General features: G+C 39.2%; 1 protein-coding gene across 1 annotated transcript in view; it reads left to right on the forward strand.

The window, feature by feature from the left end:
• YTHDF3 (YTH N(6)-methyladenosine RNA binding protein 3) overlaps nucleotides 1-13,817 on the forward strand; it is a 41,890-nt gene extending 28,073 nt beyond the window's left edge. The window contains exon 5 of the mRNA XM_014939641.1: nucleotides 12,835-13,817. Coding sequence (XP_014795127.1) covers nucleotides 12,835-12,858 — 24 coding nt within the window. The 3' untranslated portion in view covers nucleotides 12,859-13,817. The remainder of the gene's footprint in view (nucleotides 1-12,834) is intronic.
• The last annotated feature ends 2,228 nt before the right edge of the window (nucleotides 13,818-16,045 follow it).

Consider the following 16,045-nt stretch of genomic DNA (forward strand, 5'->3'; position numbering starts at 1 on the left):
AAAAAAACCCAAAAGTTTAGGGTTTATGCTAATTAGAGGCCTTGTGGGCTGTGAAGTCCTGAATTTGCTCACTTCTTGAAGCTGCCACAATTCTGGCTGCGTAAGAATTTGGAGTGCTTCACAGCCTCCTGACTTCCCTTGGGTTTCTAGTCCTGCAGTGGTTCCACCCCTCTTGCACGTTCCTAATTCTTCAACACAAATGTTGTGTCTCCTACAGACCGGTGTCGCCGCATGGCCAAAATCAATTTAGTAGTTTTATTGTGCAGCTCTGCAATAAATTGTTACGTTGGAAGTTTTTTATTGTTTGGAGGCAAGATGAATATCCCAGTTGGGCGTGTAGTGCCTTTCGATTTTTTTTTTTCTAAAAAGAAAATACAATATGCCCTAGATCAGTATTGTTACTCCCATGCCATGTTGGTGATGGGAGGATGGACTCCATTCTTCACTAATATTCAATGTGAGGGGAAACCTTTGACTTTTTCAGGCTGTAGTACAACTTCACGGTGATTTTGGTAATGTTTGGGGAGAACTGTTACTACGTTTCTCTGTAGCCTCGGTGTTTCAGTATTTCCTTATTTTTTGATATTTTAAGACACTTCATAAATAACTGGTTTGCTTCAGAAGTATCTGCTTTTGTCAAAAACATATAAAAGGGGTCACAATTCAGACATGCCAAGGCAACTCAGGAAGAGAATGTGTTTTATTTGTGGTTTTGTTCTCTCTGTAGTAGATGAAAGGCGTGTAATGTAGTGGAGAGGGAGAACGTGGATTATTGGTAGTGTTTCTGTGTATGCTAAACTTAAAATTCAAAGTACTAAATTCAGCATTTAATAGGTCTGTAACTTGATGACTGTGGTTATGCATATTTGTGTAATAATGTAACACTGCTATTTACTTTAATATCTTCAGGGAGACACTCAGTATCTATGGCTGAAGTACTGAGCTCTGCATTTCTCTGTTAAGTTACTTTTCTCAGTACTATGGGAGATGTCAAGATACTTGTCAAGATACTTGCATAGTAGGCATTGATTCTTCTACAGCATCCTACAAATTGATTTTGTGACAAACTATAAAAAAATAGAACTGCATATCCAGTTATGAGGTTTTCTCTTCATAGGTGGGTTTGAGATGTGCCCTAAGTAAATGAATGTGTACTTAAAAATACAAGCAGTCCAAATTAAACTAATGATGGCCACTGAGGGTTCATCTTTATCATTCTGTTACAATTGAGTGATGATTTTAAATCTCTAGGTTTCTCTTTTATCATACAGTGCTCAAACAGCCTGTCTTGAAATTGTAAACATGCACTTGTTAACTCTCTCATGATTCAAGAATGGTTTGGAGATGCAACAATTAGTATTGTAAGCTCTGGTTTATGGTTAATTGAGTAATCCTTTATTACCTAGTGCCAGCTAGGCTTTTATGGAGCTGTATTTAAATTACTGCGCTTTCTACTGCCAGTAGAACTGTGTAAATTAAGCTCACCCACTTTCTGTGGTAACTCTGGCAATCACTTTGTTTCCAGTGTTTCTATCACAAAAAATGTGCTTATTGCTGATGATAAAATATTAAATTCATCAAGCAGCAGTAGTCACTTACGTGTTCCTTAAAGCTAATGTTTTGTTGGTGCATAGGTGGTAACAAACTTTCATACAGCCAGGGATCTAAATGTAGTAAACAGCGTGTGATTTATGGTTTTAATTTACTTTATAACTATTCATCATTCCAGTTAACTTATTGTAAAATAATTGGTTGTAAAAGTTTAATCTTAACAACTCAGGGGGATCAATAATTAATTTCCAATATGACCTAGCAGTATGTTTTATTAAAATATGGCAGTATACTTATAAAAGTGCAATGAATAGACTTGTGATTAACATGAAACTTCAGTAACTTTGCCATTTGATAAAGGTTACTTGCAAATGACTGTATATAGTCTCTTTAAGCTTAAATATTAGAACTCAAGTGTCTACCACTGTTTGATGTGACCCGGTCTGGGTGAGGTATCTTCAACAGGGGTTGGAAACAAATTTCTGCAATAATCATTCACGTTTTTCTTAAGGCTCAGGTTTCAGTGTCCTATTTTAAACACACAAGTGCTGTGATCTTTCACCAAAGCAGCAAAGAAATTATCACAAAAAATGTGCTTATTGCCAATAATAAAATATTAAATGCATCAAGCAGCAGTAGTCACTTACGTGTTCCTTAAAGCTAATGTTTTGTTGGTGCATAGGTGGTAACAAACTTTCATACAGCCAGGGATCTAAATGTAGTAAACAGCGTGTGATTTATGGTTTTAATTTACTTTATAACTATTCATCATTCCAGTTAACTTATTGTAAAATAATTGGTTGTAAAAGTTTAATCTTAACAACTCAGGGGGATCAATAATTAATTTCCAATATGACCTAGCAGTATGTTTTATTAAAATATGGCAGTATACTTATAAAAGTGCAATGAATAGACTTGTGATTAACATGAAACTTCAGTAACTTTGCCATTTGATAAAGGTTACTTGCAAATGACTGTATATAGTCTCTTTAAGCTTAAATATTAGAACTCGAGTGTCTACCACTGTTTGATGTGACCCGGTCTGGGTGAGGCATCTTCAACAGGGGTTGGAAACAAATTTCTGCAATAATCATTCACGTTTTTCTTAAGGCTCAGGTTTCAGTGTCCTATTTTAAACACACAAGTGCTGTGATCTTTCACCAAAGCAGCAAAGAAACCAGCGATGTTTTGCATGAATTCTGTCAGTAGTACACTGAAATAATCTGAAGTTGCATTAGTCCGTAGTTTGAACTGCTGCTTAATGGTGTAAAAGTGCATATTTGTGTGCCAGTCATTTAAAAACACTGTTGATTGTCTTTGAACAGAAAACAGTAGCAATAAGATCTAAAACATGGAAGAGAATTCTTGAAATACGTCATTTAAGAGCATGTAATTACATTAGGAAAATAAAAGATATTGAAAAGAAAAAAAAAATCTGTATTAGTAGCTATCTGCCTGATCTTCAGTAAATATATGGATCAAAATTTAATGTGGCTCTGATTAAAAATGCAGTTGTTGGAAGACTACTACTTCCTCACCCTCAGATGGTGCCTTGTTAACCTGTTGTCCTAGGACTTCTTTTGGCACTTTATAGCACACTATTCTACTTTTGGAGCATATATTGGAAAAAAGATCGTGGTTTCACGTAACTGTAGAATGTTTAGATAGTTTTCTTAGTTAAGTAGTTCAGAAAAATAATTAATTTCTATCCATGGGAGAAGATAGATGACTCAATATATTGGTCTGTATCAAATTTGCATTTGGATTTTTTACTTTTCAGCAAGCCTTTCAACGGCAGGTAAATAAGCATTTAAAATGTACTACCTATCTTGTAATAGGAACGCTGATATACTTAAAACTATCTTTCTGATAACTAATGTTGCTTCTCTTTGTTTAATAACTGGCTCATAATCAGGCTGCAGCGTTAATCAGTGTAACTCCTTTCCACTCCAGGACATTGCTGACTTTGTGCTTGATTTGATATTTCTTAAAAATATCTTAACAGGAAGAAGGGAAGTGAGAAGACATCCATTAAGGGTGAAATGTAGAGACTCCCTCCTCCCCTTACCCCCCAGATATATCCCCAGTCCTTGTACAAGTCAAGAAAAACAGGTAGTTGACCAACATTTTTAATGTAGCTAAATGATAGTTGTACCAAACAACTTTTTAAAGTTAGTGTATTTACATCTAAAAGAGGTTCAAAGTAACGCAGGGTATCTAGTGTCTACTGAGAAACTTGTGCATTTCCTGTATGCTTTTGATGATGTTTCAAGGCCCATTTATTTCACAATTTCCTTGAACTTGATGTTTATCTACAGTTTCACTTCTATAAATGAAAACAATGTTGCAGGTCTGATGTCTAAGAAAAAACAATGTGGTCAGAAAGTAGAAACAGAAGATACGTTTTTTGTTTCCCTTGATGATCTTGAGATGAGCGTGTACCCCTGGTCGCAGGAGAAGAGGATTATTTGGAGCTAGAATAATTTTAGACACACTGATCCAGAATTTTCATGCCATGATGGTGTGCTGATTTACTGTGTTTTCATTTGCTTTTGCCTCTTTTGGAGATGCTTAAAAATGACCTGCAAATTCTCTTGGTGTAGACATATGGATTTCAAATTTGGTAGAGTCAGTGGTTTCTGTACAAGGGTTGTGCTCAGAATTTACTAGAGGTTGGGGGTAGCATAGAGAGGTCTCGATGTTAAAATGTGGTATGGTACAGAGCAACTTTGTAAGAGTTTGAGCAGTGGCGTGGCCTTGCCTTCCTCTGGTGAGGGACAAGATGCTGCATCAGGGCCTCGAGGTGCAATATTGGGCTGTGAATGAAAGAGATGGAATGTAATTAAACTCCCAGGTGGTCTTATTTTGTAGTGATACTTACATGGATCTTGTCACGTTTTTCTTCTTGAAGTTCCTACCTGCAAAATCAAGCCTATGGAGATCTTTTTACAGAGTGGATTTAAATTCTCTGCTTCAAGGACTTGAAAGACCAATTTCTCCTGTAAAATAGGGACCCCTATTGGAAAAGCGAGGAATATCAACCAAACGGATTACCTTTAGAGCTCTAGAGACCAGTCATCTCTGGAATCTAATTCTTTAGTGTTCTTAAACATGAATGTAGCTGCTTAAGACAAGGCTTCAAACTTGAATTGAGCTGGATCTGTGGCAGCTCTACCTCTTCTAAATGCTGTGTCTTCTAGTTGTGATTTTTAAAGCAAAGGAGTAATTCTAAATCTCTCCTTCCAGAGCAAAAGTAGAACCTTGAGTATCCATGAATAGCCGTTAAAAATTCAGGCGACAGCCTTCTGCTTCCTGCTCTTGTCTCCTCAGATTGCACTGCTCTCTTAAGAACAAATTGACTAGAACCAGTGCTTTTCCTGCAGTTTTCAGGGGAAAAGTATTCCTGTGTCTTGCAGGGGACTCACAACCCCTGTGACTTCACTCCTTGCTTCACTGATCCATGCCACGGACGGGCTAGTTAGCAGAAACTGGAGTGAAGATTGCTGGAATAAATGGCACTTTAAAACCATACACACCTTCAACATCTAATAAAGCTGTATTCTGTAGATTCAGGTGAACTAGGATTGATTGCGTCGGAATGGATGGGCTTTAACCTTCAGATTCATCCAGTTGAAATGACATATTGCAAGAATTCGTATCAGATGATGAGCTGTTTGAGCCCGGTTCTTTGTGAGCACCTTCTCATGAGGGCTGGTAGTATACTTAATTTTGACAGGTAATTATAATTATTGTTTTGCTTCTGCACCTAGGGATTGCAGTCAGTTGTGAAAAAGTAAACACAAGCTTGCATGTTCATTGCACTTTTGTATGGAATATAATGAGCAACCAAGATAGATAAAATAAGTTCATGGGCTGCCTGGGGAAGTGGTTGAGGTACCATCCTGGAGGTATTCAAAAGACGGGTTGACATAGTGCTTAGAGACATGGATTAGTGATGTGTTTTGGGGGGTTTTTTTTGTTTGTTTTATCAGAGTTAGGTTGATGGTTGGACTAGATGATCTTAAAGGTCCCTTCCAACTGAGACAATTCTATGTTTCTATGTTTCTTCATGACAGACTGGAATTTGAGTTACATGCGAAGAGCACAAGTGGTGAAGCTTAAAAAGAAAATTGTCTGGGAAATTCTTCCCTAGTGTGTTTTGTAGACAGTGGATGTCATTTCCCTTCCCAGGCTACTACAGATTTCCTAGCAGAGCAATTAAATAAGAACTTATTTTTGTTGCCTGTAGGCATCTGAGGAAATTTAACAAAGGTTTCAGAATCGTCTTTCTGCTCCTTTTGCTGGGACAGTGATCCATAGGTGTAGTTAGAAGTTACCTGTTGTCAGTCTTCAAAAGCCACCGTTACACTGTGAGCTTTGTTAACAAACAGTAATGAGGATCTAGAAGCTTGGATGGTTTGTTTTGTTCTTGTGGTGTTTTTTTAACTTTTTAATGAACTTGCTGGAATGGCTGACTTGTAGCTAATTAAAATCTGATATTTCGATGTGTAACGATGTACAGCACTGAAAGGAAGCGCTTGCTACTTGTAGTTAGAATTGGCCAATCCGTCACAGAAAGTATCCACCTGGGAAAAAAAAGACTGGAAAGGCTTTTCTGGCTCAGGGAGTTCAAGGTTGGTTTCTGCAGAGCCTTTCCTCATTGTCTGTTATCATACGGTATCTTTTAAAGTAGTTAGGTTTCTTTCCCTACCTCTGCCTTCTAAATGTTTGTACCCTGTTATTTAGTGTACTGTGGAGTTTCAGATATGGATTAAGTTCTTATTGTTATAATAAAATAATATGGTCTGTCCATGTTCCACTAACAACGCACATGTCTGCTCAAATTTAATTTTATTTATCTTTTTTATGAATTTGTTCAAGATTTTAACTGTTGCTATGTGTGTTTCAGAGGCTGAAGTAAGTAAAATGCCATCAAAACTAATAGGAAGAACAAATAGAAGTCTAGCTCGTGTAGCTTTTCAGACTTTGTTAATATTTATATGCTTGAAAGCCTTATTTACTGTCTGGTGTTCAAATGATCTGCAGCAGAAGGGTCTTGGATGTGTATTAATTTATAAGGCTTACCAGGAGAAGGAGCTGCTCTGGAGTTGTAAAAACCTTGTTTAACTTCCTGTGTTGACTTTGATTTTTAATTTGTGCTTTGTAGTTTTCATGTTTGGGATAAGGAACAGGAGAAAATTACTGTTTAGGGAGAGGGTGGCATCTCCACAGGAAAATGTCTAGCTCCATGTAAGGCCTCTAAAGATGCTTTAGAAGCTCTTTAGAAGCTCTAAGATGCTTTCCATCTGATCCTTCTCTCAGATCTTCCCAGAAGTGCCTCTCAGAAAAAGATATTTGAATATTTTTATCTGGTTTTGAGGGTGATAGCTCTCTTCAGGCGATTTCCCCACTTTAGTTTGAAATTCAAGAGGGAGAAGTTAAAAAGGACCTTCATTTTACACAATTTTAAGGTTTCGGTAATGTGGCTTGTTAACAGCCAAGGAGATCCTTGTCTTAGAAGGGAGTAAACTCTTTCTAGTGTGTTTCAGTGTCCTCAGTAATCTGTTTTTCAGTGTGGCTCTCGAGCACGGAGGCCGGTGTTTGCGCTGCCGCAGCTGTAATGGTACACCGGGCCGCAAGAAATGGCGGGTTACGGCTGATGCCATTAGTAAATGAGATTTGATGAACTTTGCCGTGGCTTCTTCTCCCCACCTCTACAGCTGTCTGTTCTGCCTCTGCCAGGTGTTTCTGCCCACGCAGAGGAGATGTTGGCAGAATGCGGTCTGACGTGTTCGCTTACATTGCAGAGGAGCAGGGCTCTTGAGCTGAAGATTAACATCGCAGCTTGCAACCGAGATGTGCTACACAGTCCCTCCTGAAGCCTCCTGTGGAAATCCTGCCTTCTGGGAGAGGGGCACAGCAGACAGCTTCAGACTTGAACGTTTTAAACATTGACAAAATTCTAGGGTTTTCCTTATTTCTTGTTTCAAGGATGGCTGATGGTGCTGGAGGTGAGGGTGTGTGGGAACTCTGCAATTTGCCTATGGAAGTCTGCAATCCCAGATAGCTTTCAAACTGGACACCTTGAAACACACAACTGCTATTAAAAAAAAAAAAGTCCTTTCAGGTCTATCTTCCCTCGCCTTGAGCTTCAGTTGGTGGGATCTTGGTGGGGGGGGAAAGAAAAATACAGCTGAAGACTGTAATGGCTTGTTGTTAGGCTACCATTTACATTTTTGCTACTAAGAATGAGGGTCTTTCATTTCCCTTCTTTTAGACAAATCCAGAAGTCAGTATTGTGTGCATTTCAATAGTTTCAAGTCTGACCAGGAAACATTTTTGTTGCTTTGAATTTTGAAATTTTGATAGCATAGGAATTTCGTTAAATCTGGGGATAAATAAGATTGCAACTATTTTTCAGCACAAGATCACCTGATTAATGGGCTGATTTAAGAACTGAAATTTGGAAGTAAGTCAGCCTCACTGTTCAGACCAAGTTAATTCCATACTTTTGTTTGCACTAGATCAAAGCATGTTTCTGAGGCCCATGCATTTATAGGTTCACCTTCGTTTGGTTTTGTCAGTTTGTGTGGAAAGTTATTTGCATGGTCTGTAGCTGGCAGGGGCCCTTAAGCAGCCAATGCATTCCCACACTGCTCTAATTCAAATGGTATTTTATTTCCATGTCCTGCTTATCAACTCAGGACATGGACCTGTTGGAACAGGCCCAATGGAGGGCCATGAAGATGATCAGAGGGCTGGAGCACTTCTCCTGTGAGGACAGGCTGAGGGTGTTAGGGTTGTTCAGCCTGGAGAGGAGAAGGCTCCAGGAAGACCTTAGAGCCCCTTCCAGTCCCTAAAGGGGGGCTACAGAAGAGATGGGGAGGGACTCTGGATCAGAGTGTGGAGCTGTAGGATGAGGGGTAATAGTTTTAAACTGAAAGAGGGGAGGTTTAGATGAGATCTCAGGAAGAAATTCTTTCTGTAATGGCTTGTTGTTAGGCTACCATTTACATTTTTGCTACTAAGAATGAGGGTCTTTCATTTCCCTTCTTTTAGACAAATCCAGAAGTCAGTATTGTGTGCATTTCAATAGTTTCAAGTCTGACCAGGAAACATTTTTGTTGCTTTGAATTTTGAAATTTTGATAGCATAGGAATTTCGTTAAATCTGGGGATAAATAAGATTGCAACTATTTTTCAGCACAAGATCACCTGATTAATGGGCTGATTTAAGAACTGAAATTTGGAAGTAAGTCAGCCTCACTGTTCAGACCAAGTTAATTCCATACTTTTGTTTGCACTAGATCAAAGCATGTTTCTGAGGCCCATGCATTTATAGGTTCACCTTCGTTTGGTTTTGTCAGTTTGTGTGGAAAGTTATTTGCATGGTCTGTAGCTGGCAGGGGCCCTTAAGCAGCCAATGCATTCCCACACTGCTCTAATTCAAATGGTATTTTATTTCCATGTCCTGCTTATCAACTCAGGACATGGACCTGTTGGAACAGGCCCAATGGAGGGCCATGAAGATGATCAGAGGGCTGGAGCACTTCTCCTGTGAGGACAGGCTGAGGGTGTTAGGGTTGTTCAGCCTGGAGAGGAGAAGGCTCCAGGAAGACCTTAGAGCCCCTTCCAGTCCCTAAAGGGGGGCTACAGAAGAGATGGGGAGGGACTCTGGATCAGAGTGTGGAGCTGTAGGATGAGGGGTAATAGTTTTAAACTGAAACAGGGGAGGTTTAGATGAGATCTCAGGAAGAAATTCTTTCTTGTGAGGGTGGTGAGGCACTAGAACAGTGTGCCCAGAGAAGCTGTGGCTGCCCCATCCCTGGAGGGGTTCAAGGCCAGGCTGGATGGGGCTTGGAGCAACCTGGTCTGGTGGGAGGTGTCCCTGCCCAGGGCAGGGGGTTGGAACTGGATGATCTTTAAGGTCATTTCCAACCCAAACCATTCTATGATTCTGTGTTTCATTTTATACTGGTTTGTCTATAATCACTGTTTGTACAAAAGCAAGCCATCAAACAAAAGCCACCCAAAAAACCCAGAAGAGGAATACTTCCTGAGACAGGAAAAGGCTGTGACAGTGAGTGTGATCTTAGTGCTCTGTGTGTGTGTTAGTTTGCTTTTGAGTGTAATGCTACTGCCAGTATGTTGAATAAATCTGGCTTTCTCTCTATTTTGCTGTACAGAGTGCCACGTGTTACTGATACAATACCTGAAGAACTACTGTTCACTTGCATTGAAAAATGTCAAGTCTGTACATCTGCTTTAAGTATTGAAATATAAATGTAATAATGTGTACCTTTGAGACTGCAGGCAAGGTGTGATGCTGTTGTGTTGAGGCTTTTTTCTTTTGTAGAATTCAAAGTGGACTTGAAATTTGTAGCACCTCCTTTATTTCATCCATTGGAAGCAGGTAGTCAGGATATTCCCTTTCCGCTTTGAAATTTTGTGAAATAAAGGGCATTTTGAATTCGGGGGGTACATAAGGAAGAACCTCATGAGGTTCAACAAGGAAAAGTGTAGGATCCTGCACCTGGGGAAGAAGAATGTTAGGCATCAATACAGGTTAGGCATGGACCTGCTGGAGACAAGCTCTGAAGAAAAGGATCTGGGGGTCCTGGTGGACAACAAAATGACAATGAGCAAACAGTGTGCTCTTGTGGCCAGGAGGGCCAAGGGAATCCTGGGTTGCATAGGGAAGAGTGTGGCCAGCAGGTCAAGGGAGGTCATTCTCCCCCTCTGCTCTGCACTGGGGAGGCCACAACTGGAATCCTGCGTCCAGTTCTGGGCTCCCCAGTTCAAGAGGGACAGGGAACTGCTGGAGAGAGTCCAGTGTAGGGCTACAAAGATGATTCAAGGACTGGAGCATCTCCCTGATGAGGAGAGGCTGGAAGAGCTGGGACTCTTTAGTCTGGAGAAGAGAAGGCTGAGGGGAGACCTTATCAATGCCTACAAGTATCTCAAGGGTGGGCTGAGGGAGGAGGGAACCAGACTCTTTTCAGTAGTTGCCAGTGAGAGGACAAGGGGCAACGGGCACAAGTTGGAACATAAGAGGTTCCACTTGAATATGAGGAAGAACTTTTTCACGGTGAGGGTGACGGAGCCCTGGAACAGGCTGCCCAGGGTGGAGTCCCCTTCTTTGGAGATTTTCAAGACCCACCTGGATGCAGTCCTGAGTAACATGCTCTGACAAGCTCTGGGTGGTCCTGCTTTAGCAGGGGAGTTGGACTAGATGATCTCTATGATCCCTTCCAACTCTAAAAATTCAGTGAAATTCAGTGAAATTCAGTGAAATAAAGCACAAGGTTGGTCAGTTTATGCTACAGCAGCTTGCAATGCAGAGAAGCTGTCTAGGCAGCTTGGCTCAGTGCTCCTATATGTACTACTTGCAAATGGACAGGAACTGATGATTTTATTTGTACATAGGTACTATTTAAAATTGTGAAAATATTGATATTTCATTCTTTAACGTCACAGTTTCATAGGATACTGCTTAGTACCGCAGTGGTGTGGTATTAAGAACTTTGTGCAGTTCTTTCAGCTGAAGTCTGCTAATAGTAGAGGAATAATCTGAGATGAGCGTGAGCAGGCTATTTTTGGGTGCCTTACACGCGCAGCGAGGCATGAGGCCAGCCATCATCTGGTTTCAGCCTAGATGTGCATTGTTAACATAGCAGTTTGTGTTAATGGCCGATACTATCAATCTCACATTTTCAAACCAGGCTCTTACTCTGCAAATATCATTTGAACAAGGAAAACATGATTTCTAGCAGCACAGAGCAGGTGTAGCTCCCGCTTTGACTATACTGGACTTCTGCCCTTCAGAATGTACAATCTTAGCCATAGAGCTGCTTATTGTGACCAAGAAATCTCTGTGAGCTTTCCTTAGTGTTCCTCTTGAAGGCCTGTCCTGGAGAGGAGTAGATCACCAGCTGCACTCTAACAACCAGTATAAACGTTATGTGTCCCCTTCTCTCACAAAAGTGTCTTTTTGGCAGAATTTAATTGGGTTCACGTGCCAATTCGCCCTCTTCCTAAATAGTTTCTAGCATAATAAAGTTGCAGAGTGGTTTTGAAATCATTGTTCAAATGCCTCCTGGTTTATTTTGGTTTTCCCTGCTATGTTTATGTTCTATTTATAACATGCTGTGTAATGCAATAATAATAAAAATACTGGAAATGAGGTTTTTTTGTTCTCTTTTGGATGGGGGAGGGGAAGCTACCTCTCTTCCATGAAGAGTGTTTTAAAGCATTTATAGAACATGCTCAGTTGTACGTATAAAGAATGGAAATGCTATTGGAAGATAAAATCTTTGAGTCAAACTACAGTGATAAAGCACTAAAAATGTAATTTACTGTATTAGACTTGTAATACTGCAGAAGCATTTGCTAGTCCCTGATAGAGATACGGTGCAATTAGTATTTTAGCCCTTAACTGTACAAAGTTGGTTTTTGTTGTTTGTATTATGCAGGTTCCTTTACACAAAACCACAGGTTTCTATTAATCATTTGGTTCCTTTACACCCAATGCAGCATCTCGTGCTGCTGCGAGGGCTTTGTGGTCAGTGTGGGCTTGACTCCAACTCAGGCTGGTGTTCAAGTAGGGTTTTTTCCCAGCCCTTCTCACCTCACTGCTTTTGTATTTTGTTATTAAAATTAACTTCTAAAAAAAAAAAGTATGGTTGGATGGCTTTTTCTCTGCATTTGAGTGATATGTTTGTATGGAGGAGGAGGTACTAGGCCAATATGTTCCTTTACCTTTTGATCTTAAGCACATTGAAACACATCATTCTAGTGGGATTTGAACGAGATTGCTGGGAATATGATCTTTACTTTTTCAGGGATGTAATGGATGGAGAGTAGAATACTTAATTATTCACATAGAGCTAAGCAGAAGATTTAAGGTACCTCTTCTGCCTTGTTTGTAGGTCCCTTGGTCTCCCTGCTCAGTTCATTTTGTGCAATATATTTTATTGGAAGTGATTTAAGAGTATTATTATAAAAGCTTTTATTTTTGATAGCTGGTTTGTCTTTTTTTGGAATGTATTTGCCTTTTAATTTGATGTATACTTCTGTGTTTCTTTGTAAAAAGTTGCCTTGAATTAGATATTTCATATTCCTGAAAAAAAGTGAAACTTTTTCCTTGAAAGCTTGTTGCTTAATTTAGAGAAATTGCAAGAAATGCAACTGCTCTAATGAGAGTAAAGCAAATAATGTTGAACTGTGTGTATTAACATGATTTTCCTTTCTGTTCTTGTTCTTTTGTTTGTTTGTTTTTTTTCAGGAGAGAAATAGAAACAAACAATAACTATATGGAGATGTCCTGCTAGAATTACAACACTAATGATGTAGACTCTGGAAATGCCTAATATGTCTAAGAAGACGTTATTAAAGCTTTTTTCTGCTTAAGGTGACATCTTTGAACACTTTAACACAAAATTGACTCTTCTTGTAATGGTTCTCATCAGTGCATCTGCCCTTATACTCTCTCACCAAACACACTTGAGAACTGTACCTTCGTCAAGCACTTTCTGTCCTGAAGCTTTTACCAGTATCTGCTGTCTTTTGTATTTATGCATCCTAGCTAAGGCACAGGAGACCGAACGAATGCAAGGATTCATTAACTCTTTGAATTTGTTAAATACTAACATTTAACCATTAGAAGTGGTTCAATGATGTGAGATTCACATTGCTTCGACTTAATTTTTTTTTTTTTCTTTGTTGTAGTTTTTTTAATTGTCAGTTTTTAGCTATTCAACAGATTAAAAGCAAATCATGCCATATTTAGTCCTGGAGTAAAACTCAAGTCTAAATGTTCATGTGAAAATTATTGTAGTAATCTTTTAATATGGCAAAGCAACTTTAAGCTGCAGTTTAGCCAAATGAAACGTAACATAAAATTATATTAGAATGACATTTCCCTTGTTTCAAACTGTTTGGTGTAAGAGAATATTAATATGCAGCTTGGTGGACACCACCAGTTAATGCACATTTCTTTATTTTTTTTTTCTGTAACATGTATACTGAAAAAAGTGCATTTGTCTGAGGAACTGTTTGTTTGCTACCACTCAATGAATCTCAGTTTTGAGTAAATGTACCTCAGTCTAAATCAGACTTTTTATGACCTTTATAACTACATTTAAAATAATCTTTAATTCCTATTTCTGGGTGTTTGCAAGCCTGACAGATTGCTATCATGAAAGTGAAAATTTACTCCTCTAGGTGATTCACTAGCTAAATAAACATAATTCTTGTTTAGCAAGCATATACTCTGTTTCTCAAATTGTTTTTTTTGTTTCATTGTCCCAACATCCAGGTGCTTTTTCCCCTATTTGAAACTATCTTGAGAAAAATACTTTGATCCATGGAGATGACACATTCATAGCCATGTTAACGTGATTTTTGTTAGAACCATGCAACAAGAATTTTAGAATATGTCTTAAACTGGGTAATTCTATACTAGTTTTTAACTTCTAAAAATTATATCTTTTGTTTCAGTTTATATAGCAACACATTCTGTCTGCTGGAAGAGAATATTACAAAAATGTTAAGCGGGTGTATTGACTGTACAAAATACTGAACAGCCTGTACCAAACTCCAGGGATAGCTTTCTCTTTTTAGAACGGCAATGTAGAAGTCAGATATGTTATAGCTTAAAATAGCAATACCACATATTATTTGAACATGTCTCATGTCTTACTGTCCAACACAGATGTTTATATTGTGTTTCGAGTCCTACATTTACAGATTCTGGCAATTCAAAGTCCTGGAGCATAAGTGGCAAAGGTTTGTTTTGAATACAGACTATTTTGCTGTATTTTACTTTTCTCTTCTAACCTTGCAAACACAAAAAGTTCAGCGCACACTTGTTTCTTGCTCATTATTTAAAATATTGTTTGACACTGCGGAGTTGCAGATAGGAATCTTAATTTTTACTGCCAGTTTTCTGGAAGCTCGAAAGGGAAGCTGCTCCTGTATTTTGAGAGAAGCAATCTCACTAAAATGCAGATGTGTAACAGATAGCAAGTGGAGTAAGGGAGGGATAACCCAAGTGCATATTGTAGAAGCAATCTCACTGAAATGCAGATGTGTAACAGATAGTGAGTGGAGTAAAGGGAGGGATAACCCAAGTGCATATTGTAGAGGAGACTAGGAGATGAAGGTTTCAAGCCCGAACCCTATGAAATTTGGCTCCGGCCCAAAAATTGCTGCTTCCATGCATTTCTGTTTCTTGCTAACAGGTTTTATGGCTACTCGTTTCCCTCTGTTGGCTGATTTATGGATTACTGCCTATCATTCCAACTGTCATTGATCAGTTGAAGTTGGCAAAGGTCAATGTTGTGAGTCCAAAGAATGTAGTCCTTCTGATGATCCTTCAAGGGATCAGCATGTTTCTGCTTCTTTGTTACAAACAATACCTTATGAAAATGCACAGAAGTTTCCACTTAAAAGAAAGCTGCTGTTAAAGAGTCAGGCGTTCAGGAACCGATTGCATGTGCAACCTTAGTTTGCTTCCACTGCAATATTCATATTTTTGCAGGCTTTGTTAATATTTCCTGCTCTACCCCTTGCCTCTTTTATTCTAATAGCATGAGCGTCGCTCTTGGATTGAATCAGGTTTTGTATAAAGTGGGTTCATGGCTCTGTTGCAGGCTTTGAAAGCTTGGAAAATGAGACAGGATTGCGAGAGAAGGAGGTGATCACATTTAGAGAGCTGTGACAGTTCTTACACTGTTCCAGGATTGTTAGCAAATCTACAAATAGAAGAGTTTCATTGCTGATGGTGTTAGTCATGTTGCGACCGATTTGCCGACTGCTGAGAGTTTAGTATGCGCAGCTGAAATTAAAAGGAATTTTATGTGCATATAAAGTACTGTAAAAATAGTATATAACATTGTAAAAAATCAGCTATGGAGTGCTGTACTAGTTAATGGACATGTGAAACTTCTAGCCTTCACCTTCCTCATGCACGAGTTCTTTTCCTCCAGAAAGAAAAGGAATGGTGCTTAATATCTCAAAATAAATGTAGAAATACTTTTTTTTTTTTTTTTTTTGGGTCTGATTTTTCAATCCAGTGAAGTTGTTGCAATGGCTGCTTGCTAACAGAGGAGTCAGTGGAACCCCTTTTCTCATTCTGGTGCCTCCTCCTTTGTGTCAGCATTTGTTGTCCTGTGATCCACACCGAGCCAGTTCAAGACACTTTCTGCTGGTAAAACGGTCTGAGCAGTTCTCTGTGAGGTTGGATATTGAGAAGGGAGATGGTGGGAGGGGAAGGAAGGAGATACATCCTTTCAGGAGCAGGTACCCACTGCTGAGTAGGCTCAGCTGCACTGTAACTACACACCTATGGGATGGTGAACTGGAGTTGCAGCAGAATGTTTAAAACTGGGAAAGGCTCCCCAAGACAAGGAAAAAAAAAAACCCAAACAATTCTGTGGTCAGTGTGAGATTTTGGTAGTGTATAGTGAGATATAGTGTTATCAGACACATCCAGT

This window comes from Calidris pugnax, unplaced genomic scaffold (assembly GCF_001431845.1).
Source record: "Calidris pugnax isolate Ruff unplaced genomic scaffold, ASM143184v1 scaffold5, whole genome shotgun sequence".
NCBI lineage: Eukaryota > Metazoa > Chordata > Aves > Charadriiformes > Scolopacidae > Calidris > Calidris pugnax.